General features: G+C 35.1%; 1 protein-coding gene across 2 annotated transcripts; it reads left to right on the forward strand.

Moving 5' to 3' along the window:
- The first annotated feature begins 675 nt into the window (after window positions 1-675).
- Window positions 676-27,615, forward strand: SLC6A14 (solute carrier family 6 member 14). 2 transcript variants are annotated; one of them, XM_061409131.1, is made up of 15 exons: window positions 682-898; window positions 1,024-1,115; window positions 1,815-1,980; window positions 4,946-5,077; window positions 6,555-6,719; window positions 7,523-7,661; window positions 9,080-9,212; window positions 12,130-12,270; window positions 17,689-17,917; window positions 19,880-20,005; window positions 21,594-21,712; window positions 22,268-22,367; window positions 22,628-22,737; window positions 24,952-25,119; window positions 26,232-27,615. In XM_061409131.1, the coding sequence occupies exons 3-15, from the start codon at window positions 1,911-1,913 to the stop codon at window positions 26,376-26,378; spliced, it is 1,779 nt and encodes a 592-aa protein (XP_061265115.1). In that variant the 5' UTR covers window positions 682-898; window positions 1,024-1,115; window positions 1,815-1,910; the 3' UTR covers window positions 26,379-27,615. The 2 variants fall into 2 exon arrangements, with proteins under 2 accessions (XP_061265114.1, XP_061265115.1); XM_061409130.1 differs by lacking the exon at window positions 1,024-1,115 and having other exon boundaries at window positions 676-898.

The raw sequence follows: 27,615 nt of genomic DNA on the forward strand, positions 1-27,615 counted from the left end.
TCCTCATAGTTTACTTTCCAGGCCTCGCCTTTCTTGCAGAGTGGAGTCCTTTGTTAGGGTTAGAATTTCCCATAAACCTGCTCAATAATTTGTTTTTGTTTGGCCTCTTTGAAATTTACACAAAGCATTCCCTGTAAAGGGCAACACTGTCCTGAAGGCTGAGAAAGGCACTTCAGACACAGGCTCAAAGTTACTCTTTTCAGGCAGAGCCAGCTGAGTAATCTTATCTCAACTGGCTGCTTTTCAAGGTGCCCAATTCACGAGCTTTCCTCTCTGGGAGCAGTGTTTGCCCCAGGGGATCAAGTGCTTTCTAGTGAAGGGCAAAACTTGGGGAAATCCCAGAGCCCAGGACAGTACAGTCTGTTAAGGAGAATCTTGGGGAATGGAATGAACCCCACAGACCATGTCCTTCTCTGCCTCAAGCACTAGTAGAGATCAGCACTTGGCCCCAGGACAGAGACCAGACTGAGAGGTTACAAGGAAGCAGGGAACCCAGGAAAGGAGGAGAGACTGCAAAGGCAGCTGCCAGGCTCTGAGTCAAAGGCTATCAGTCATCTCTGCTCCGACTGCTCCACTCTCTCACAGCCCAGCCCTTTCCCGGGGCCGGGGCAGGGGATTGCTACATGCCAGCTTACCTGGGGAAAAACCGGAGCCTCACTTTAGTCCCTTCCGGTAATTGACATGACAGGGCAACCAGGCGGGGGAGGAGGGAGCTTCCCTCCATAAATGGTCCCACCCCTGGGCAAGGTGGCTCACTCTGGCAGCTAGTGACTGGGGAGTGTGTATCCGTCACCAGTCAAGCTCGGCCAGACTGAGAGACAGGCAGAGCAGCCCAGGGAGCCAGTGAACCATGGACAAGTTGAAGTGTCTGAGCTTCTTCAAGTGCAGAAGGAAGGAGGTAGGAGTCTGTGAGCTGCGGACCTGTGGAGGGCTTGGGAAGGGAAAACTTAAGGAGAGGCAAATCTCAGCTTTTGCTCTCTTTGGCTATTCCGTTTACCACATTTCTGTTCAACTGCCTTCAAGTGTGACTGAGATGTCCCCATAGAGGAGAGGAAACAGGACAGCTCTTACTCTGGTAGCGAGAAGACTTATGGTCGCCTCATCTTCTGCCTTGGGTATGCCCACCACTTTCTGTGTTCTGTCCCTCTCTGAACTGTGTCCATAGGTTAGAGGGAAATAAGAAAATAACCTGACCTGAGGGAACCCTTCCCTCTTCTCTGAAGTGGAGAGAGTGCTGTTCCACCTGATGGGACATGAGAATTTGTCTGAATATTATTTTGTGGCTTTCAGAAAAGCACTGGTTTTACTCTGGAAAGGAACTCAAACTTCCCTGACAGCTCCAAACACCAAAACTAGCCAGTATGAAAAAGAGTCTATGATTTTTTTTAAAAGCAGAAACTATCTTTGAACCTGTTTTTCAAAGAGCTCCTCCAATTTCAAGAGTATTGATTTCACCTAATTCATCTTTAAGACATTTGTACTTGAAATTTTATTTGGCCATCTTCATTTGCCTTTTATACTGGGTGCCACATGTAACCTTTTCACTAAAATTTGGATGACATAACCCAAAGAACTAGTAAAAATATCCACCTACAGAGGTTTTTTCATTTTAAAAGCAGTCATGCACAGAGGTGTCACTAGCTTTGGAAAACGTTCTCTTTGGCTATGTTTTTCAGGGTTTGTTTCTCTCTGTCTCTGTCTGCCTGTCTCTGTATGTCTTTCTCTCTCTCACTGTCACTCTATGAATTTTTGAAATTATGCTTCTGTGTAATTTTTAATAGAAAAATAAGCTGATGATATTTTTCTTTTTCTAGAATGCTGAGGTTGCACCCGAGAATCTTCATGTTAATGAAAATGATGAGAATCAGGAGCGTGGTAACTGGTCCAAAAAATCAGATTACCTTTTATCTATGGTTGGATATGCAGTGGGACTGGGGAACGTGTGGCGGTTCCCCTATTTGACCTACAACAATGGCGGAGGTACTACCCGCTGCCCCAATTTATTTCCCCTTCAGTTTTAAGGGAGGTGCTCTATGGCCTCTGATGATATTTAAGACCTAAGGAAAGGTATATATAATATGGGTTAGTGGGAGGATGGGAAATGAGCATACTTCATTTTATTATTAGACCATGGTTTTCTAGCTCAAGTTGGAAAGCTGGTTTCATAAGATCTTCAGATATAAACTTGATAAAAGTTGCGTATTTAGCACTTCTGATTTCTCATTTGAAATCCCAAGCAATCTTCATATGACTTACTCTTCTTAATTTATACATGTTCCTATAATAATGTATTCAGACTCAAGTTGTGTTCTGCCTAATTTATTGCTGAATCTAAGTAAAAGGCAGGGAATTCTTATTCTAATAGGAAATTCAAATAAATCATTTGCTTAAATAAAATAAGGCATTACATTTTGGAAACTTAAGTTTGGAAAGAGTTGATTAAAAGGTAATTAAAGGTTTTGTACGTTAAGCTGCAATATCAGTTACATATATTCCAAATTGGATTGACCAGGTTGAAGATCCTTCTAAAATGCAATAGAATTTAATTCAAGGCTAGGTGTTTAATTTCTGTAAAACAATATGGTTTATACCTCATAGATCACTAAAGAAGACTCAATTAGAACAAGGAGAAAAAAATAACTCTGAAGTGACACCCAAAAGGAAACAGAATGAATTGCACAATCCTCTAGTAATGTTGAAACAACTTTTCACTTACACCATATTTATTTACTTGTAATTACAAGTCCTATTAGAAGTGTAGAGGTGACATTCCCTTATATTTCAAAATTGGATACCAGTGAAACTATGCCACTGTAATTATTTTTCTTGGTACAATAGGATTTTGTGTGGCGATATTTCAATCTTACATTCCTTATTAATTGGTTATATTAAAACATTCATATTGCCCTTCAAAGATTTAAGAAAGGAGCTCTGTTTATCAAACACTTTAAGTGTTGGTCCATAAATTACCAACATAAATTACCAACTAGAGCCAACATTGTTTAATCAAGAGTTTAGTATACATTTGAGCTGGAAGATGAGTCAGGAATCATATGTCCTAAGGTCAGTGTAGTTGAGAAAAGCATTCAGGTTCCTTTTCAGCCCCTTATGTTCAGGTTTAAATTAAGAAATACCCTGGGAGTTGATGTCATAAAGGGCCAGTACTTACTATAGATTTCTAGGAACTATATCAAACTAGGTTTAATATAGAATTTTTAAACTTAGCTGAAACAAAATGGCATTATTTTATTGTATGCTATTACCTCTCTCACTGTTTCCTCTAAAAATTAGCTTATCATATTGGCTCTCATTTTTAAAAGATCACATCATTTGAGTAGTGGATGATCTATTCTCTCTCAGTTGCTTCTCTTTTTTGCCCAAGGGTAGAACAGGAACACGAAATTCAAATTTGTCAAAAGTTAATAGATTAGATTTAAACTTATGGTCAGACTTAAAAGACTGTTGCTAAAATCTGGAATCATTTTTATCTTTAGATGCTTTTTAACACTATAAGAAAGAGAAGTATCAGACTACCTTAGGGTATAGGTCAGTAGTGTTAACTTTGTATTGCTAATCTACCAGTTATGGTTGTTATTAATAATGAAATAATATAATGGGTGAAAAGCCATTGATAACACTGAGGAAAATTGATTTTTGTGTGTGTCTACAAACCTGTTTACACTGGGCTGGCAAAATATTGCATATTGTTTTTCAAACAGATATTTTGTATTACTTTTTCTTCATATTTACCATTGGTGGGAATTAAACTTCTATTAGTCATAGTAATGATGGTATGTACATTGCAACATCTGTAAAAACATATTTGTCCTTATGCTCTGGTGACTAGTGACTTGCATGTAACAAGTACTTTATTGTCTTCTTATTTTTAGTAAAATATATTTTTAGGGTTAGAAAAAAATGTAATGCCCAGGTATGGTGTTATAGTATCATAATGGGAAAAGTATATGAAGAAAAAAATGTACATAATCCAACCCAAAGTCTATTTTACTCACTTATTCCACATTTTCTTATTAAACATTGTTAATTTAAGACTTCTAGAATACTTAAACAACAAATTTAATATTCTGTCCCCGTTTCTACCAAAATTCTGGTCAAAGTTTTAATGAATTGTATTCCCTAAAAGTAGACAGGATAAACGTAAAATAATAAAAGGTTTAACAACAACAACAACAAAAAACAAACAAAAATGGGACTGAATAATCTAAATGTAGGAATATTAGTCCTTATGAAATTGAATGTTAATTCTGCGTACATCTCAAGGGTTCAAGATTCTTATACCAAAAATAATGTTTCTTTAACATTGAGTGAAGACACATGACTATTTGGAGAATAATGAACTTAACTGCAATAGCTTCTACTTTGAACCACATTTAACATTTAAACCCTAAGCCTTAAAAGCAGATTGTTTTTGTTAGTTTTTAAGGAGAGAGGAGGGAAACTAGCTTTGAACATACACTATACGCCTGCCTATTTTGTGAAGTGTTTTCACATAGGCTCTGTGATTAAATCCTTACCACAAACTGATGACTTGGCATTGCTCTTCCCATTTATGAGGAACCCAAGATTGAGAGGTTAGATAAACTGCCCCAGGTCACATAACTAGTACATGATGAAGCCAGGATATAAACCTAGGTCTATCTGTCTCCAAAGCCTATGATCATTCAACTTCTTTGAATTGCTTTTTATGGGTTATTGTTTTTAATAATCACAACAACCTCATTAGGTAATACCAGCATCCCCATTTCATGGATGAGGAATCCAAGGTTTAGAAAATCAACAACTTTCTTACAGATTTGAAGCCCAGATTCAGTTCTCTCTGACTCCACTATATCAAACTGCTTTCAAAATGTTGTGTTGGTTGTCAAAGTGCCATCAAGATTTGGGCATATAATAGTACTTTGGTTCTTTTTTTTGCCTTTTCTAGGTGCCTTCTTAATACCATATGTGATTATGCTAGCCCTGGCTGGTTTACCTTTGTTCTTCTTAGAGTGCTCCATGGGACAATTTTCTAGCTTAGGTCCAGTTTCAGTTTGGAGGATTCTTCCATTGTTTCAAGGTTGGTATTAAAATGTTTTCCTTATGCTTATTGGTTTGTTTCTGCATATAGCTGTCCTCACTGCGTGGATGAAAGCATGTAACATTTGGACACGATGGCCCAGGTAGTAAAGAAACTGCCTGCAATGCAGGAAACAGGTTTGATCCCTGGGTCAGGAAAATCCCCTGGAGGAGGAAATGGCACCCACTCCAGTATTCTTGCCTGGGAAATCCATGGACAGAGGAGCCTGGTGGTCTATACAGTCCATGAGGCAGCAAAGAATTGGACACAACTGAGCAACTAACTTTCAAAGTCAGAGACATACATTGTTTTTTTATTTGCCACCATCAAATTTAGAAATCAAATGTTAATATGTATTTCTCTTTATCTTGGGCTGCAGATATTGTTGGGGTTAAGAAGGATATGAGGAAGTTGTTTTATTTTCACCTTTGAATTCTCTTGGCAAACAGTCTTGTGTGTTAACTTTATGGCTCTGCCTTTTCTTCTACTCCGTACGCGGTCTCTGTCATGTTGCTTTTGCCTATCTTTTACAATGCCTCATTCAGGCAAGTTGAAGGGCAGGTCACTATTTTTTTCTTGGATGATCCTAATGGAATAGGACACTGGGAACATTTTTTTTTAATGCTTTGATTGTTATTAAACATTAAACAGCCTTTCTGTTTGAAGATTATATATCATTTTTGGTACGTGCTAGCTGCTGAAAGCTACCTGTAAAAGTTTCAATGTAACATCAAAAATACACTTATAGTGAGGTGAAGAGACTATTATGCTGGAATATTAAGGAAGCTACCTCAAAAGTTAGTCTTAGCATAGAAGTGATATTCAGTGTGCTAAGCTGCATTTTCAAACTAGAGAGTTAAAGAAATTTCAGAAGTTTAAATTCAGATAATTACAATTTACTGAATTTTCTTTGCACACCTTGTAGAAATGCTGTACATTTCCCCTTAGGACATTCTTTCAGAGGCTTTATCTTCTACTTGTCAAAATGCTGGTGTATAGATGAAGATGGGAGTATTGGTCACTGAATCGATAGGATATGAGCTTTGAATAGTTTTTTTTTTTTTTTAATAGTACCCACTCTGACAAGAATTTACAGACTTAATAAGAATGAGTAAAGAACATGGCTTTTCTTTATGTGAATTCAGTGGCTTAATATACATCTTTAATCTTAGCACCTTTTCCTGATCAACTCAAAATCTGTCTAAAAAATCAATCATCAAAATAATTTTGAGAAGCTATTCAGACAACAGTACTGTCTCCCACGCCTCCAATAAAGAGAAAACATTGAAACAGTTTTCTCAGTTTAAAATAGATTTTGTGGAAATTGAGAATGCAGCTGTATGAATTAGCAAAAGAAATTTCACTTATTTTTTTACATTTTATTTTATTTTTAAACTTTACGTAATTGTATTAGTTTTGCCAAATATCAAAATGAATCCACCACAGCACTTATGTTTTTAATTGTTCTCTTTTCCAGGTGTGGGGATTACAATGGTCCTGATATCCCTTTTTGTGACAATCTATTATAATGTCATAATTGCCTATAGTCTTTACTACCTGTTTGCTTCTTTTCAACGTGAACTACCATGGTCAAAATGTTCCATCAGTTGGGCTGATGGAAACTGTAGCAGATCACCTTTCGGTAAAATTCATTTATTTATTGTTAACTCTGAATCATTCATTCTTTTATATTTTCTAACAAGATTAAAGGCCTAAATCATTTCCTAACAAATTTAGGTTCAACTTTAAGTGAGCCACAGGTTACTGATGAAATCAGAATAAGTCATGTATAATGTGAAAGTTGATGAATGCAATATGTTAATTTCTGAGGGCAGCCAGTAAAGCTAAACCACTACTTGGAGTACTTCTTGCAGACCTAGGTTGTCAGTGGTAGACAAGGAAGAAAATGGGAAAGTGGTAAGAGAGAAAATCACTGTTTATGATACATAGTAGTGTTCAGGAGATGGTGAGTATTGCTAGTCTTTGGAATAATGTAGCATCAATATTGTAGACTATTACCACTGGGATTGGCTGTGTATATTGGAGAAGAAATTGATACAGATTTAACACTTCTTAGGAATTTAAAGGTGTCATTTATTTATATAGGTTAAATAAGTCCACATATGAAAATTTCCCTAGAGTACTGAATCCCAATTGAAATGACTATTACTCTATAGCTGTTGTTACTGTAAATAAACTGTAAATATAAAAATACATAGTTTAAAAGGGCAGATATTTTCATACTCACCCTCAGCTTAGTAGTAGAGAAAATTTAAGTTGCTGAGTGTGCATGGCTTATTCCATTTGTGAAATTTCTACTCCACATTCACTAAATAAGAATTTAGACAGTACCTTAAGTATTTCACCATTTAAAATTTATTTCCAGGAAAGCACTCGTCTAAAACTAAGTACATGTCTGTGTGTATTCTTGTTTTCTAATTTTAGTGACACATTGTAATGTGAGTATAAGCATAAATGAAATCTTTCAAGCGAATAAAAGCTGGGTAGACGCCAACAATCTTACCTGCATCAATGGAAGTGAAGTTTATCAGACAGGACAGCTTCCCAGTGAACAGTATTGGAAGTGAGTACAGTACATTATCTACATCCTAAGCAGATGTTAGTAAAGTTTTTTATAAATAAAATAAAATATTGATCAGCTCCTTTCTTAACTCGTATAAGAGCAAATTATACTTCATTTGACTCAAATGTTTATCCTGTGTGAATAGTAGTAGCCTGCAAAATTAGCCCATAGCTAATAGATTGTCATTCATAAGTTAGTTATTAAATGGGCACAAGGTCGTCAGTGATGATTTATATAGTGCTTATTATCTATAAGTTAGGGCATTGCTTTGAAGAAAAATATGCAAATTTTAGACTATAATGAGCAAGTTCTAATGATAAACAGTTGGGTGATGAATAATACTAGGGGCAGAATTGCTATTTAAGGCTGAAATTCTTCATTATTCATTTTGTTTATAGTTGTCGTTATATGACAAAATAGATGTTTGGGGTTATATTTGCTTTTATTAATTTTAAATGATCTCTAATCTCCTTACTGTATACCTGCCCTTTACCCTTATATAACTTCTTTGACTACTGCTGTAATGAAATCTTCCTCATCTCCATGTTACTGCTCTGTGTGACCCTTTTAAAATTTGGCCCCTGAAATGTTCTAAACATCAAGCTAAGAAGTAAAATCCTATATCTATATATGTCCCTAGTGGAAATCATGGAATTTTCCAGAAAGCCTTTGAAAAAGGTATAAATAATGGGACCATTTAGCTTTGATAATAACAACAAGTATGATGAATTAGAGCTTCCCTGGGTCAGGTGGTAAAGAATCTGCCTGCAATGCTGGAGACTTGGGTTTGATCCCTGGGTCTACATTCAATCCCTGGGTCGGGAAGATCCGCTGGAGAAAGGAATGGCAACCCACTCCAGTATTCTTGCCTGGAAAATCGCATGAACAGAGGAAACTGATGGGCTACAGTCCATGGGGTTTCAAAGAGTCAGACACGACTGAGTGACTAACACTATGATGAATACAAAAATATTTAATACAATTTAAAATGTCTTCTCTGTCATTTTAACTTGAGAAAAAAATACCATAATGAGTAAAATAATCTGATGTTAATTTTTTTCCATAGAGGAGCTTTGAAATTTTAGGGGAAAATCGGAGCTAAAGGAATGAGTGGATCTTTTATTCTATGATTTGAAATTTTGAATTGGCTGCAGTTAACCAGAAAGTTTTGAGCCTGACTTATCACTGAATTATTTTTGCCCCTCCATACAACTGTATCAGTAAAAGGCTCATATGACATTGATGTCATATTAACATTAATAAATACTAATTAATATTAGTATTAATATGAATAAATACGAATTAGTATGAGTATTAGTAAAATACTCATGAAGCTTCCCCTGTATGAAAGATATTACAAAATTCAATGTATTAAGATGAATGATTGTGTGTTAATCAAAGGACATCTGTGTTTTCAGTAAAGTGGCACTCCAACGGTCAAGTGGACTGGATGAGACTGGAGTCATTGTTTGGTATTTAGCACTTTGTCTTCTTCTGGCTTGGCTCATAGTCGGAGCAGCATTATTTAAAGGAATAAAGTCTTCTGGAAAGGTAATTTAGAAAACACCTTAGACAGTGATGTTGCTGTTTTCCAATTTCATTGTAGTTCAATGCCAAGTAGTATCAAATGCATGTTCTTTTCTATCATGAGATCCTTCGAATGTGTGAAGAGCTTTCTAAGTAGGCAGCCTCACTCTAAGAAAATACATAAGAACACTGCTATTGTTAAAAATAAAACTAGCAAAAATTAGTACTAGATGTGTGTGATTTCTCTAAACTTGGACCCTTCTAGCTGATACAGCATTCTGGGAGTATATTTTTAAAATTTCCATCCTATTATAATAAAGAAGCATCTTGAGTGGAATTATATGTTACAATTTTTGGTTTGGAAAGTCTAGATCCCTGTTATATATGTTATATAGGGTAATAGTGTCAGCATTCCCATTATTCCATTGTTGGAGAGAGAAAGAAAAAAATAAAGCTATACAAGTGTTCTCTTAAAGCTTGCCAAAATTGACTCAGAACCCTCTCTCAGCAGAAAGTCCTCTTCCGAAAAACATTTCCTATGTCATTGTTTTATTTTTAAACTTTCAGAGAGCACTGTGGCAATATCAGAGAACATGAAATTTTCTCTGTGAGCAGCTGTACAATACCCAGAAAAATAAACATGTGTGTGTTTGTAACTACCAGACTGAAATTTTCATAAGGACAGAGAACAAGAATAACTGTGGATACTGTCTTTGTGTTCCTGGTACAATATCTAGCACAGTTACTGTTACATTGTAATGGACATACTGTTAGATCACAAAAATACCAGGAACATCACAAATTCAGTGGAAATTTTCCAAAACAGTGTTGCGATTGTACATTTTTTAAACCCTTGGTTGATTTTTGATGTTAATATTGAAAAATCCATGAAATTCCATTTACCCAGGCAATTAATTTTTACTGGTCTTGGGATGGTTTGTTTAAATCATCTCCTTGGGTATATTACCAAACATAGGAAATCTATGGAGCAAAGAAATTATCCACATTAATGAAAAGCTAGCCTCAAAGGCAGTCTGTTCATCTGGAACCATGTGTTATCTAGGATACAAGCAGTTCACATGTATATATGTGTGCTCTCAAACACTTTTAATGGTAGCTTTAAGGATAATAATATCAAGTGTCCAGTACTCACTTTAAAAACTTTCACAGGATTTGAACAACTACTAGGAGATTTTCTTTCTTCTCTGGGATTGAGCATAGACTAACTACTGCAGTTCAAAGTTTACTTTTTAAACTACTTTAAAATCATTTTCCTTCCCACCTTAATGCACTAATTTACCAAGAGGTGATTTTCACTATCAGACATTTGTTGTTTAGTCACCAAGTTGTATCTGACTTTTTGTGACCCCATTGACTTCAGCACACCAGGTTTCCCTGTTCTTCACTATCTCCTGGAATTTGCTCAAATTCATGTCCATTGAGTCAGTGATGCCATCCACCATTTTATCCTTTGTTGCCCGCTTCACCTCCTCCCCTCAATCTTTCCCAGCATCAGGGTCTTTTCCAATGAGTTGGCTTTTTGCATCAGGTGACCAAAATATTGGAGCTTCAGCTTCAGTATCAGTTCTTCCAATGAATATTCAGGGTTGATTTCCTTTATGATTGACTGGTTTGATCTCCTTGCTGTCCAAGGGACTCTTAAAAGTCCACGATTCAAAATCATCAGTTCTTCATGTTCAGCTTTCTTTATGGTTCAACTCTCACATCCATACATGACTACTGGAAAAACCATAGCTTTGACTATACAGACCTTTGTCAGCAAAGTGACGTCTCTGCTTTTGAATTCGCTGTCTACGTTTGTCATAGCTTTTCTTCCAAAGAGCAAACATCTTTTAATTTCATGGCTGCAGGCACCATCCACAGTGATTTTGGAGCCCAAGATGATAAAATCTGACACTGTTTCCACTTTATCCCATCTATTTGCCATGAAGTGATGGGACTGGATGCCATGATCTTCACTTTTTGAACATTGAGTTTTAAGCCAGCTTTTTCACACTTCTCTTTCACTTTCCTCAAGAGGCTGTTCAGTTCCTCTTCACTTTTCTGCCATTAGAGTGGTATCATCTGCATATCTGAGGTTGTTGATATTTCTTCAGTCAATCTTGATTCCAGCTTGTACTTCATCCAGCCTGGCATTTTGCATGATGTACCCTGCATAGAAGTTATATAAGCAGAGTGACAATATACAGCCTTGATGTACTCCTTTCCCAATTTTGAACCAGTCCGTTGTTCCATGTCTGGTGCTGTTGTTTCTTGACCTGCATACAGGTTTATCAGGAGGCAGGTAATGTGGCCTAGTATTTCATCTCTTTAAGAGTTTTCCACAATTTTATGTGATCCACACAGTCAAAGGCTTTAGTGTAGTCAGGGAAGCAGATAATTTTTCTTGCATTCCCTTGCTTTTACTATTATGCAATAGATGTTGGCAATTTTTTTCTGGTTCCTCTGCCTTTTCTAAATCCACCTTGTACATCTGGAAGTTCTTGGTTCATGTACTGTTGAAGGATAGCTTGACGGATTTTTAATATTACCTTGCTAGTATGTGAAATGAACGCAACTGTTCGGTAGTTTGAACTTCTAGATTTACAAGCTGAATTTGGAAAAGGCAGAGGAACCAGAGATGAAATTACCAACATTTATTAGGATACATTTAGGAAAGCACTTCATCTGGATTTCAAATAACCATTGCTGAAATAGTCTTTATTTACAACATAAACCTGGGAAACATTGCCACATACATCAGAGTGTTTTGAAAGTGGATCATTCAAAGAGTGGTAAACAGAGAAAGAGGAAATTACGCCAACTTTGGTATTAGTATTATCAGCCATTAATAGGCTAAACATTTCAACTGGCTAGTAACTTTGTATATAATTATATACCATGAGTTTTAAAAATAAGAACTTTTGGTTGTTCTTGGTAGGTGGTGTATTTTACAGCTCTTTTCCCCTACGTTGTCCTACTCATCCTGGTGATTCGAGGGGCAACTCTGGAAGGTGCAGCAAAAGGCATTTCATACTATATTGGAGCACAGTCAAATTTTGCAAAACTTAAGGATGCTGAGGTAAGACAATTTGGATTTCACATTATCTAAGGAGGTAAACCTTAGAAAAAGTCAATACTGAAAATCTTTGATTACCTAGAGTCTTGTAATGTAATAGCTTGTAAAAGAATATGGAGTTAAATTTATTAATGTTTCTGTCCACTAGGATGCCTGATTTTAAGTGTTTAACATGACACTAATAGTGTCTTATTGGAAGTGAGACTGTCATTTTTAGCAACAGGATTTTCAAAGTCATTTTTTCGAAACTGATCCTATTTGACCAAAAGGATTTGGGGCTTCTTAATCTGAAAAAGCATATTTCATGCATGAATACCCACAAATTGATGACCAGGGCTTCCCAGGTGGCACTAGTGGTAATGAACCTGCCCGCCAATACAGGAGACATAAGAGACATGAGTTCAGTCCCTGGGTTGGGAAGATCCCCTGGAGAAGGGGCAACCCACTCCAGTATTCTTGCCTGAAGAATCCCATGGACAGAGGAGCCTGGTGGGCTACAGTTCATGAGGTTGCAAAGAGTGAGACACGACTGAAGTGATTTAGCATGCATGTGACTTATCAGATAAATGTGTAGTAGATTTAAAGATTACAGTTGATGGCTTAATCGTCTAATATAAACTTTGTCTTCAAAAGTTAATATTCTGAAGTTAAAACATAAATTTGAAATGAAAAATTCCATAAACAAAACTGTTATTTGTATACAAGACACATAAATATGTGCCGTGAATATGAATTGGTAACCCCTTTTAATATTAGTCTGTCTTCAGATAATGGCTATGTGTATCATATGTACATAAAATCTTTTACAATTTTAACTGCACAGGGCATTGCCAGTAAGTACACTCCATCGACTTTCCTTCTATTGATACAGGCTAATAACACTTTCACTTTTTTAGTAGTCATGTCACATTCTTAGAATACATTAAGCTTCTGGTCAGGCAAAATCCCACAATATTATATTAAAATCAAGAAACACTATAATATCATATTAGTAGTATCAGCCAAAATGGATATTAGTTTTTAGCTTGCTATGGCATTCTTTGTGGAACTCATGCTTTCAGCAGTTGCTATGTTCTAAATACTCACAATATTGATATTTAATTATTTTTTGTAGAATGTTTCTGATAACCAAGTCAAATTTATCCATTTTTAGTCATGGAAATCCATCCTTTACCTTTTTGAAAATTGAGAGGTCAGTCTCTGGCCTTTGGTTACCTTCTGTGTGTCCAAATCATTTTCACTCAGTAGTAATCACAAAAAATCACTCTAAATCATTGATCTAGGTGGCAGATTCATGTTGATATATGCAAAAACTGATACAATATTGTACAGTTAAAAAATAAAATAAAATAAATCATTGATCTAAATTGATGACTCCAGATCATTTTAGAACTATGAACTTTTATTGTTTATGTGTTGGAGATCAACGTACTTTGATGTATCCAAAGGCCACTGTTTATTTCTTCATTTTTCTCAGGCCTCACATTTTTTAACCTTGTTTGTTAATCTCTTCCCAACTAGATGACCATTTTTGACGATGGATAAGAAACAAATAAAATGGAAGTTGGGATTCATCATCTTCTCTCTGTTAGGTTATTAAACAAGATAAAATATGTTAATATACTTTGAAGTGGTAAACTGTTATATAAATGAGCACACAAGTATTTTAATTATTTCTGTTAGATAATACTAAATAATTGTAGAATGCAGCATTTTTCCTAAGAAATGGACCCTCCATTTTCTTTAAACCTCATATCTTTGAGCACAGTGGAAAAGCTCCTTTGATATTCCTCTAAGTGGCTTTTAAAGCCTCAGAAACCTAGGCTTTATAGCTCCATGAGACTATCCTGAAATTTTTATGTGACTATTTTATACTAGTCTGTGTTTTGGTGTCTCTATTATCTTTAAAACATCAGAGCTAAGCCTAAAGTTCTGTATGAAACATACAGTTTAATTCTCCTACCTCCCCATCCCAACACAAACACTGCCCTCACCCCTTCTTTGGGAGTGCTGGCAATGAAAAATTTTTCTTAGATGTTTTTTATTCCTCTCCAATTTATATTCTAAGCATGCAATCACAAGTATGTATTTTTCCTTTTCTTTATTGATATCTCTAGGGGAGTAGAGAACCACACAAATTGATAGCTAGAGGGGTCTCCAGTGATTGTTTTACTAACTCCTTCATTTTAGAGTGATAAAAGTTGAGACCCAGGAAGATTCACATTTAGTTAAATTTATATCGCCTGTTTGTGCATCTTGAATTAAGATTTCCTAATCCCTAAACTTGGAGAAGGAAATGGCAACCCACTCCAGTATTCTTGCCTGGAGAATCCCAGGGACAGAGAAGCCTGGTGGGCTGCCATCTATGGGGTCGCACAGAGTCAGACATGACTGAAGCGACTTAGCAGCAGCAGCAGCAGCAATCCCTAAACTAATAGTCTTTTATATAGCTGTGAGATGGGTAGGTATAGAGATGATAAGTATGTTTGGAACTAGGCAGCCTAGTTATATCATTCATGGTATGCACAGCATTCTTACACAACTGAGACCTGCCACACCACCTCCAGACCCCTTCACCCCATTCACATATGCATGCATAATGTATCAAGTCAAAGCAGCTGAGAGACTAACATAAGCATGTTGTTCATCTCTTAATATGGGTTGGCCAAAAAGTTCATTTGTGTTAGCCAACCTGATATGTAAAACTCCCTAAGAAATGAGTGCATCTTATTCCTCACATGATTTTCTTATCTTGTTGTTTAGTCACTAAGTCATGTCTGACTCTGTGTGACCCCATAGACTGTAGTCCTCCAGGCTCTTCTGTCCATGGGATTTCCCAGGCAAGAATACTGGAGTGGGTTGCCATTTCCTTCTCCAGGGGATCTTCCCAACCCAGGGATGGAACCCGAGTCTCTTGCATATCCTGCACTGGCAGGCAGATTCTTTACTGCTGAGTCACCACTTAAATATAACCAATTGTTAAATGTATAAGTGAAATAACCATGATCTAGCTGTCTATCTATGCATCTATCTACCCATCTATTTATCCATCCATTTTACTTTCTACTGGCTTCCTGCCATTATAAAAGCAATTTAGTATAATAATCATCTGCTGCTGCTACTGCTAAGTCACATCAGTCGTGTCCAACTCTGTGCGACCCCATAGACGACAGCCCACTAGGCTCCCGTCCCTGGGATTCTCCAGGCAATAATACTGGAGTGGGTTGCCATTTTCTTCTGCAGTGCGTGAAAGTGAAGTCGCTCAGTCAAGTCCGACTCTTCACGACCCCATGGACTGTAGCCTACAGGCTCCTCTGTCCATGGGATTTCCCAGGCAAGAGTACTGGAGTGGGTTGCCATTGCCTTCTCCTAATAATCACTTAATATCAAGCTATATTCTGAAGACATAGTAAATATTTATTTACTCCTAACAACTTTATTTCTATTAAAATTGGAAATAGATTACATACCTTTCAAGGAGAAAATTATTGTTTTTAACTTCCACAAATGAAACTGAGTATCAGTTTATATTTCTTTTCCATAAAAACATAATAGCTATCATTGAATATCCCATTAATTGCTTTGCATATGTTATCTCATTTAATTCTCACATCATTCTTAGGACACATAGTTATTACTACTATTATTATCATCATCATCTCCATTTTACAGATGAAACAGGCTTGAAAATGTTAAAATAAATCAAATTCAATGAAAGTGAGAGGTATTGGATTTAGACTTCATTCTGTTTGATTCCAGAGCTAGAACTGTTAAGCCACCATGTTAACATGGCCTGCCTTCCATTAACCAATCATATTTCCAGATAGACTAAAAATACACTTTTGCCTACTTATATGCCAACCCTATTATTTGAAGTCTCCATAATTAGATTTTTCTTCAGAGTACTCATATCTATAGAATTTCACTATTAAGATGGATTTACCTAGGTTAGTTTCTAAGACTAATTATTGCCCTTTAGCAAAGACATAGGAGGGGTAAATTGTGAAAGGGGGAAAGATAAAGGGGTTGAATTAGATGAAGGGTGTGAGCACTGCTTAAAGAGATAAGGCCAGCTGCATGGGGCTCTAATCAAAACATGGAACGAGGGAACTGGATGATTGAAAGTCAAAGTGAAGTCGCTCAGTCCTGTCTGACTCTTTGTGACCCCGTGGACTGTAGCCCACCAAGCTCCTCCATCCATGGGATTCTCCAGGCAAGAATACTGGAGTGGGTTGCCATTTCCTTCTCCAGGGGATCTTCCCAACCCAGGGATTGAACCCCATATGTGGCAGAGGTGGGGATACAGATCAATGGGAAAGGGATGGACTATCCAATTGATACAATTGATATCCAAATAATATAATGGATAATATCAATTATCTTCAATTGATATTTCATTTAGAAAACAATGTATTTGGATTTCTATATTAATATGCGTTAAATTCAATTTCAGGTGAATTGAACTTAAGGATATGAGCAAAACTAAGTCTTTTAGAAGAAAATATAGGATAGTAGCTTTATGACCTTGGGCTAAGGATTCTTTCTTTCAGTCAGAGAAATCAAGGACAATACATAAAAGCAAAGATAGATACCTTCAGCTACATTAAAACAAAATCTTTGGTTCATCAAAGGACACAATGTTAAGAGGGGGGAAAAAGCCACAAATTGGGAGAAAAAATTAAGACATATAACAGATAAAGGATTAGAATCTGACTACATAAAGAATTCCTAGAGGTCAAATAAGGCAAATAACCCAACTAAAACACTGGCAAAATATGTGAACAGGTATTTCACAGGAAAAAAAAAACAAACTATAGAATATAAACAAATAAAAACATGCTAAGCCTTATAAATTATTTAAGGTTATCAACACTCATTTCACAGCCATTAGTTTGGACAGCATTCAAAATTCTGACTGATGTTAGCAAGGATGTGGGGGAGTGAGAACTCTCATACCATCTGGTGGGAGTGCAAACTGATACAACCACTTCAGAGAATAATTTGGCAATATTTAGTTGAATTGAAATTTCATATGGTTCAAATTGATAATGGATAAATCTCATATACTACTGAATGGAAAATGCAGGTTGTATTAGTTAACATGCATTAAGATAACTTTTATATAAACTTAAAAACATGCAAGGCTAAATGCCATATTGTTTAGGATAGTAAAAATGTGAAGAAAACCCGAGAAATGATAAACACAGTAGTCAGGATAGCAGTTACCACTGAAGTTGGAAGTGTGATATAATCAGGAAGGAGCACAGGTAGGATTTAATAGCCTAGCAACATTTTATTTCTTAAGCTCAGTAGTGGGTATTTAGGTGTTTGTTTTGTTTTTATAAGTTATTCACTTGTATATATGAAATATTTTATACAAATGAAAAATTAAGTGTTTTAAAATATTATTTTCTTTTATAGGTTTGGAAAGATGCTGCCACACAGATATTTTATTCTCTGTCAGTTGCCTGGGGTGGTCTGGTTGCCTTATCATCTTACAATAAGTTCAATAACAACTGCTACTCAGATGCCATTGTAGTTTGTGTGACAAATTGCCTTACTAGTGTGTTCGCTGGATTTGCTATTTTTTCTATATTGGGACACATGGCTCATATATCTGGAAAGGAAGTCACACAAGTTGTAAAATCAGGTATGTAATGCTATATATAGCTTGTATATAGCTCATTTAAGAAACACTGATATACTTTATAGCAATTAAAGCACTCAAGATTTAGGGTATTTTTTCTTTCTCATTTCATCTTAAATAACTTGGTTGTTTTAATCATATAATAATTCTTAGATGATCTGAGAAACAAGACTATATTACAGAACAATTGTTTAAAGTTTTTTCCAAATTTTGTTTAGTGCTTAATATGAACTACTGTTAATATGAACTACTTACAGCACAATTGCAAGTATTAGGCATCACGCTATGCACTTGACATTATCTTCATCTGCGTGTATGTATATAAATATACATACAGATATACATACATGTGTGCATTAATATATATATGAATATGTGAGAGAAACTATATATGAAAATGAATCCATGTACAATTACACTATTATATCTGAATTTTTTAAATGCACAAATGTCATATAGATTGAAACCCAACTGACTTTGTGTATACAGCTGTGTCCAGCTTTAAAGGAATCTGATTAATGAACGTCTTAACTTTAAAGACATTAACTAGAGATGCTTAATTATCCGGCTTGGTGGCTCAGACGGTAAAGAATCCGCCTGCAATGCAAGAGAGCTAGGTTCGATCCCTGGGTGGGGAAGATGCTCTCGAGAAGGGACTGGCTACCCACTCCAGTATTCTTGTCCAGAGAATTCCGTGGATAGAGGAGCCTGGCAGGCTACAGTCCATGGGGTCGCAAAGACACAACTGAGCAACTAACACTTTCACTTTTGAAGACTCTTAGGAACAGAAGTCTAGGGTTCTTTTAAGTCAGTTTTTCTTACTAAATTTCTACCTATTGTTGGTATCATTTGGTGGAGAGACTGATGAATGAGAATAGAATGTTGGGACTAGAAAGGACTTTGGAGATCATGTAGTGTTCAGCTCCTCATTTACAGAGGACGGGACTGAGCATAGAAATGTTATGTCTTGCAGAAGATCAAAAATTAGGAAGTGATAGAGCGTAGGCTAGAAGCGAATTCTCCTGACGCCTAGGTCGGTGCCCTGAGAGGTTGGAGACACTTAAAATACTTAAACTAAGTATCATATAATATGATTTAAAAAATGTTAACAAGTGTCTCGAAAGGCAACATACATCAAATAGAAAATAAGATTCAATTTATAGTTTTATTACATACAATCTTGCAGGTGTCCATATAATAATTTAAATAGCACTAAAATTATACCTGTTGTCTTGTAATAACCTATAATGCAGTATAATGTGCAAAAATACAGAATCACTATGTTGTATGCCAAAACTAACAGAATATTGTTGTAAATCAATTATACTTCAATAAAAAATAAGTTGGCACCACACAGCTGTGAAATGTACAGTGAAAAAAATAAATGACACTACATATTGTGATATTGGGTAAACATTGGAAAGAGAGTTGACTGGAGTTTAAGACAGTTGTTCTTCATTAACTAAAAAAAAATAAAATCAGCCCAATATCAGTGATGTAGTTAAGATTTCTTATGTGAGAAATGTACCATTTACAAAATTTATCTCACTAGCTTAATTTACAACACGTTTACATTATCATATTATAGAACAACCTACATAAACACTTTTAAAAAGTGATAGTGAAACAGTTGCTAAAGAATGTATATATTTTTTTCTTTTTTTATTAAAAAAATTTATTTTATTTTATTTTTTTAAATTTTATTTTATTTTTATTTATTTATTTTTTTGGTGTGTGTGTGTTTTCTAGTAATTTATTTATTTATTTTTTTTAATTTAATTTTATTTTTAAACTTTACATAATTGTATTAGTTTTGCCAAATATCAAAATGAATCCGCCATTATTATCCATTGGATTGCCAATTGAGATTTTTCTAGTATCTTACTTTGAAAAATGTTCAAATATGTGAATTTCTTTAATTTTCTTTAACTTAATTTAAATTAAAATTCCATTAATTTTTCCTAGGTTTTGATTTGGCGTTCATTGCCTACCCAGAAGCTTTAGCTCAACTCCCAGGTGGGCCATTTTGGTCCGTATTATTTTTTTTCATGCTTTTGACTTTGGGTCTTGACTCTCAGTTCGCTTCCATTGGTAAGTAATACTCCCAATGTTAACATATCCCTCTCATATTTTACTCTATTTCAAAACATCATTTTCTTACCCTTGTTGCCCCTGTCTAGCTTTTACTCTAAGAATGATCTTTCTGAAAATTCTTTTTAACTTAAATTTTAAATATGGAAAAATACAATGTACTCATGTATCAGATACTTGAAAGGAACAGACATTAATATTTTATGTTTGCTTCAGACATTTTTTTATAAAAATAAACTGTTACAGATAAATTTGAAGTCCTTTATGTTTCTTTGCCTAATACAATTCACATTTCTTCCTTCCTAGAAAGCAACTGTCACCATGGATTATATATGTTATTTGTGTACATTGTATATATATATATATCCATAAATAAGATAAAATTTTTAAATTTTCAAATAAATGTGAAGTTTCATAGCATACATACCATTCTGACAGTTGCTTTCTATATGTATTATGAATCCATGTTGATACACAGACATATGTTAGTTGCTCAATCATGTCCAACTCTTTGCTACTCTCTGTGCATGGACTTAGCGTGCCAGGCTCCTCTGTCCATAGAATTCTCCAGGCAAGAATACTGGAGTGGGTAGCCATTCACTTCTCCAGGGGCTCTTCCCGACCCAGGGATTGAACCCGAATCTCCTGCATTGCAGGAAGATTCTTTACCATCTGAGTCACCAAGTTCATTCACAATCTGCTACCATAATTATGGGCATTTGGATTATTTCCATTTTTTTAAATTAATTTAATTGGAGGCTAATTACAATATTGTAGTGGTTACACGCACTGCTGCAGTAATTATTCTTATATATGGTTCTCTTTACACACAGGAATTTTCCCTAGGGTTCAGTTCAATTCAGTCGCTCAGTCCTATCTGACTCTTTGAGACCCCATGAACCGCAGCACGCCAGGCCTCCCTTTCCATCACCAACTCCCAGAGTCCATGTCCATTGAGTCAGTGATGCCATCCAACCATCTCACCTTCTGTCGTCCTCTTCTCCTCCTGCCCTAGGGTACACAACTAAAAATTCTGAAACCGTTTTTGTCATATCACACTGTTACATAAAACATTTTAATAATTTATAGGATAAAGCCCAGCCTCCTCCAGTTGACTTTCAAAGCCCTCCAAAAATTTCAAACATGTTTCTTAATCCTTTACTCATATATCCTTCTACTTTTAGCCAGTACCCTGTTTCATGAACATATTTACTTCTTAAACCTAGAAGGCCTTTCTGTAGCCGTGTGAATTCACCTTATTTAAAAGTTCTACTAAAATTCTTCCTTCCCTATAACCCTCTTTCAAACTTCTTCAGCCCTTGGGAAACTATTACCTTATAATTGCTACCAATGAAAAACCTTATAAAACAGACTAAAAACAACAAATAGAGCTGTATTTGATTTTTTTTAATCACAACTGATGAGTGGTGACTGCCAAGAGAAAGGACCCTATGGATTTTTAAAAGCAAGAAGTTGGGCCCAGAGTATATTCTCAACATATATTTGTAAATTTGATTAATAGAAGTTGATTTCTATGATTAAAATTATTGGCAAATGAGTTGACATGTAATTTTTTTTCCTTCTGAAGAAACGATTACCACGACAATTCAAGATTTATTTCCCAAAGTGATGAAGAAAATGAGGGCTCCCATAACTTTGGGTTGCTGCTTGGTTTTGTTTTTCCTTGGCCTCATCTGTGTGACTCAGGTATACTACAGTATTTTTCCATAGACAAAATATTAGTTGCAACGTACTTTATAATCTAAATGAGGAAGCCATGGTTTAAGAGCATGTTTAGTACAGACTTCAAGATTTTCTGAGTTTTAACCCAGATTCTTTCCCCATCATAACACAATTTCAATAGCATGTATAATTTGGTGGGGGGAGCCCAATAGTGGACAATTTCCCCAAGTACAATAAAGTTACAGACTTTGTAGGCTCTAACTTCTTTGTAGGCTGTAATATAGTCTATATTTCTTGGCAACTACAAAAGAGCACACTACCTTTCATTTTTATAATCAACTATTCTAAATGCTTATTTTTTTTAATAGGGACTCATAATAGAATAAAAGGTACAGCCTGTTTGAGATATGTAAAGGCCCATTTGTGTTTACATTTGAAACATTCCCTTTTACATTTTGGCAGAGGTGAAACCAAGGAGCATATGTTAAAATCAAATTAGTAGATTCAATCTGAGTACCTCATCAATCATAAAAGTAATTAAAACTATATTTAAAAGTAACTGACGTGTTTTTTTGGTAGGCTGGAATATACTGGGTTAATCTGATTGACCACTTCTGTGCTGGATGGGGCATTCTGATTGCAGCTATACTGGAAATAATAGGAGTCGTCTGGATTTATGGTAAATAGTGACTACAGAATGATCTACACATTTGATTAAAATGACTTAGTTTTATTCCTTTTCATTATGTTTACTATAATAATTAAGTATAATATACTGGGCAAAAAATTATTATGAATAAAATGTAGTTAAAGGTATTATATGCTTCATTGCTATAGTATAGGAAAAGGTTTAGACATAGAAAGACAACTTAGAGCCAGAATGATTAACGAATGAAAGTATGAGTAAGGGCTGAATGCACTCTTTATTGCTGTTTTTAGGAGGGAACAGGTTTATTGACGATATAGAAATGATGATTGGAGCAAAAAGGTGGATATTCTGGCTATGGTGGAGAACTTGCTGGTTTGTTATTACGCCTATCCTTTTAATGGTAAGTATTAACATGCCATGAATCTGGTATCAATAATATATATATTTAAACACTTGTAAGGTAAACTTGAATTATTTACATTAAATACAATAAAGAAAATTAATATCATTTTAAAATCAATGATTTTCAACTTTTCATGACTGGTGCCTACAAGTTGCTAAAATTACAGTACCCTTCTTTGTTGCATTATTTATGAGGCCATAGGCTTAAACATTTACTATTTGAGACTTAAAGGTATCCTAAAAAGTACCTAGGACAAGATACTTAAAAATTATCAATACAATAAATTTTTAAAAACCAGTCATTTGCTCATTCCGTAAAAAATATGCTGAGCCACCTACAATGTTCTTAATCTCTCTGTTTAAGACCCAGTCTCTGCCTTCAAGGAATTCAATCTAAATATACTAACTGCTAAGGAACAACACTCAGTTATTAATGCATATTTTTATGGGAAGTAGTATCTGAAATTACAAAAACTCACGTGCGTCAATAGAGGCAATAGTTTATGTTAAAAATTAGTGTGATTTAGGAGCTGAAGGGAGAAGGACATGGCAACCCACTCCAGGATTCTTGCCTAGAGAATCCCGGGGACAGAGGAGCCTGGAGGGCTGCTGTCCATGGGGTCGCACAGAGTCAGACATGACGGAAGCAACTTAGCACGCATGCATGCATTGGAGAAGGAAATGGCAACCCACTCCAGTATTCTTGCCTGGAGAATCCCAGGGACAGAGAAGCCTGGTGGGCTGCCCTCTATGGGGTCTCTCAGAGTCGGAAACAACTGAAGCGACTTAGCAGCAGCAGCAGCAGCAGGAGCTGAAGGAACGCAAAAAATAAATTTAAATAACAGTTCAGGACAGTAAAAGGCTGAATGCCAAGTAAACACTTCATGGGACAGAAAATTACTATGGGCTAGAGATAATGGTGGGGGTGGGGCAGGGGGAAACTTTATTGAGGATGAGTTTTGGTTCTCATTGCCTCCATGCTTCAATGATTTCCCTAGAAAAGGGTATTATGTTAATTTGATCTACACTTTATTTTAGAGGGTGTTTTTAATATTTGGCTTTGACAGTGCTACTAAATATTGTTTTCCTCATTTGACAAGTTTCTATAATAAAATAAGCCCTTTCTCAACTTAGAAAATCTAACTAGACATTTTAGCCAGCTAATTTCATTGATTTCTAGGTTTGACAACTGGATTTACTTTAAAATGCAAAGGTATTATATATTAAATGATATACATTATCATCTATTTTGTATAAAGTCATACATATTAGACTCCTATCCCTCATCCACTCTTATAATTACATGAAATTATGGTAATTGTGAAATAAACTTAGTATAATGAAATTAAAGGAATTTTTTTTCATTTTGTTTGCTTTACAGATTTCTATATAATTAGTTTTAATGCTGCAACAGTCTAGTAGGGGTTTTTTTTAAACACTTTTTAAAAAACTTGGCCTTAAAATGTTTTAATCTTTAAGGTTCACTGTGTTACCCAAACATCTTTTTTTTTTTTTTCCAATAAGAAAGTGCTTTGGTAACTATGTACCCATGTGTGAATTGCCTGTATGTTTTGGGTGTGGAGTAAGGGGTACTCTGTGTAGTGGGAAATAAATAGAAACTACTGCTAAGCAAGGCACAAGACATGTTCACTAAAATGTATCTTACATTCTCATTGAACTAACTGATATGCTGGCTAGCTTACAGGACAGAATGCATGCATGCTAAGTCACTTCAGTCATGTCCGACTCTTTGCGACCCCATGGACTATAGGCCACCAGGCTCCTCTGTCCATGGAATTGTCCAAACAAGAACACTGGAGTGGGTTGCCATATTTCCTCCTCCAGACAGCACAGAATAAAATCGTGCTATTATAAGCGAAAGTTCAATAATATAAATTTCAGATACTATTTTACTTTCAACAGATATACTTTATGGTAAAGTATTTTACTGAAATACGTGTTGTACAAGTATCTGTATCAATGCTAATTTTTGTAAGACAAATACAAGTTATTTAGATTGTTCATTTAGAATTTGATTTTCTGGCTAGTTACCTGATTATCTTAGTCACCTTGAATGTATTTTCATCTTAATTGTTTTTGATAAGTTATTTCTAAGGAATGGAATACAACTGCTAATAATTTGTACAACTAAAACCATTAATGCAATAAAGTCTAATTTTTACCATTTTCTTTTCATATTTTACTTTCACAGTCAATCTTGATCTGGTCAGTGATACAGTTTCGTAGACCTAAGTATGGTCAAATTCCATACCCTAACTGGGGAGTTGCTCTAGGCTGGTGTATGATTACTTTCTGCATTATCTGGATTCCAGTCATGGCTATCATAAACATAATTCAAGCTAAAGGAAACATCTTTCAAGTAAGCATGTTAATATTATTTATACTTTATAATATAAAGTATTATCAAAATGAAGGTTAATATGAGAATTTGAACATGAGATCAAATTAATCACTCTTCCCCTCAGGTAACTTTTACACCTGATACAATTTATCTGTTACTATGCGTATAACATTGTATTATACTAGATGTATATTTTTGTGTCTCCATGTACTAGACTATAAGCTTCTTTAAGAAGGGGTCTTGTCTTGATTGCTGTCATATCCTCAGGCCCTATTAAAATGCTTAGCACATAAAAGTTATGGTATCTTGATGCTAGGGGTAAAGAACCCACCTGCCAACGCAGGAGACATGAAATGCGGGTTTTATCCCTGGGTCGGGAAGATCCCCTGGAGAAGGAAGTGGCAACCCACTCCAGTATTCTTGCCTGGAGAATCCTATGGATAGAAGAGCCTGGCAGGTTACAGTACACAGGGTTGCAAAAGAGTTGGACATGATTGAGAGACTGAATTGAACTGAGATGACACAAAGCAACTGACCTTTTTCCTTTATAATTTTCACTTTTAAAACTTCATCTGGTTATAATACATACTATAATAGCATGTTAAAACTGGAGTAAGTCTGGTATATTACCTTGAACCAAATCTAGACCCTGAGTTATCCCTCTTTCATGGAGGCCTAAGGGAATGGAGTTGATTATATCTCAGTAGGACAATGTCTAGGTAGGCTCAGAAGTCAGACTGGATTCAAGATTTAGGTCAGTGTTTAGTGGATCTAGATGAATGGCTTTTCCCTTTGATTCTTGAAACTTTCCAGTCATACACTGGTTTAGATCCTAACTTAACCCTTACTCTAAAGCCAGGATAGAAATTCAATGAAAGTATGTGAAGTGATACTGTTGCCTGAATGGGTTCACACACTTCCATTTTAGCTCATTTACATACTCAGTTATTTTGGCTTTGTAGTTAACACAGTTCTATTAACAATCGGTTAAATTTGAGTATCATTTTTTTCTGTAGACAATTAAGAATTTAGATGATCACGTTTTTACTTTTCTATGTTCTTATTTCATTTTGGTTAGCAAGAAGACATAACACTCTATAATGAATTTTTTTTTTTTTTTTGCTTCTCAGCGCATTGCAACCTGCTGCAGACCAGCTGCTAACTGGGGGCCATACTTGGAAAAACATCGTGGGGAAAGATATGAAAACATGTCAGATTCTAAAAAAGAGACTAACCATGAAATATCTAATATTAGTGACAGCAGAAAACCAGAATGAGATCTATGAGCTTTATAATTTCAACAGGAATGTAATACAAAAATGTGAAAGTACTAATGTTTAGCAATGTGATTTATCTATCTGTTCATACATACATAGCTGCCTCTATTTCACAATAAAAATTTTGTAGCACTACAATATTTTTCTAATATACTGAAGGCTTTATTTTGAGCTGATTATTTAGAAAATAGTTATATTTTCTATTATAAAAGTTTTTAAATACTATTTGCTTATATTTCTTAGCATACAATGTTTCTTTCCCATAAATCTGGGGAAAATAAATATATTTAAAAGAAAGTGGTAAAATTGAAAATTAGGAATGCCATACATGTATGTATATAAGGAAAAAATGAACTATGTATATGAAGACTATTGCTTAATATCTTTGATTCATGTCTAAAAACTTCATGCCTTCATAGTTCACTTTTTAAAGGTGAACTTAGTAGTTATATTCTTTATTTACAAATAGTGAAATAAGACAGAAAACTATGGCCAGTAAGTGATAAATCTAGAATATGGAATCCAGAAGCTTTGATTATTTCTTTCCCCATAAAATGTGTTCTATAGGTTATGGTTGGAATAAATACATGACCCATCTAATTTCTACTGTGTTTCACAAAATTTAAAGTAGTTCATTATACACCCTGAAGTCTAATTTCAAATAGAACATAGAACAAAATACTAATGAGGAAATGGCTTCAATCAAATCTAAGATCTTATGATTGTAATATATAGTTAATAGATAAGTAGAATGATTTTGTTTTACTTGAATAAGTTACTATTTACAGGTGATAACTTATTTACATACTTATGGGAGATAAACTTGTGAAACTTGTCAAGAATGAGGGCAGCCAAGTTAGAAAGTCCTATGTGCCAATTTCTTTACAAAAGATAATGAAAACATCATATCATTAATAGATTTATACACTGATTATATATCATTTACAACTGGTTTAACATCACAATCTAGGATTACCAAACTATGTAAGAAACTTTTCAGTTATTCTTAAGGTTCTTAACATGGGCTTCAGAGACTGTATGAGGCTGAAATTACATGTAGTATTTTTCTATATGTATGTGTATATGCATTTTTTCTACTGCAAGAGTCCATAGTTTTCATCAGAATATCAAAAGAAATCTGTGACTCTTAAAATATGTTTAAGAACCACATATACTACTGCTTTTTGTTCTTGTCAAATGATGAATAAAAGAATAAATTTAAGCATTATAAATTCTA

This window comes from Bos javanicus, chromosome X (assembly GCF_032452875.1).
Source record: "Bos javanicus breed banteng chromosome X, ARS-OSU_banteng_1.0, whole genome shotgun sequence".
NCBI lineage: Eukaryota > Metazoa > Chordata > Mammalia > Artiodactyla > Bovidae > Bos > Bos javanicus.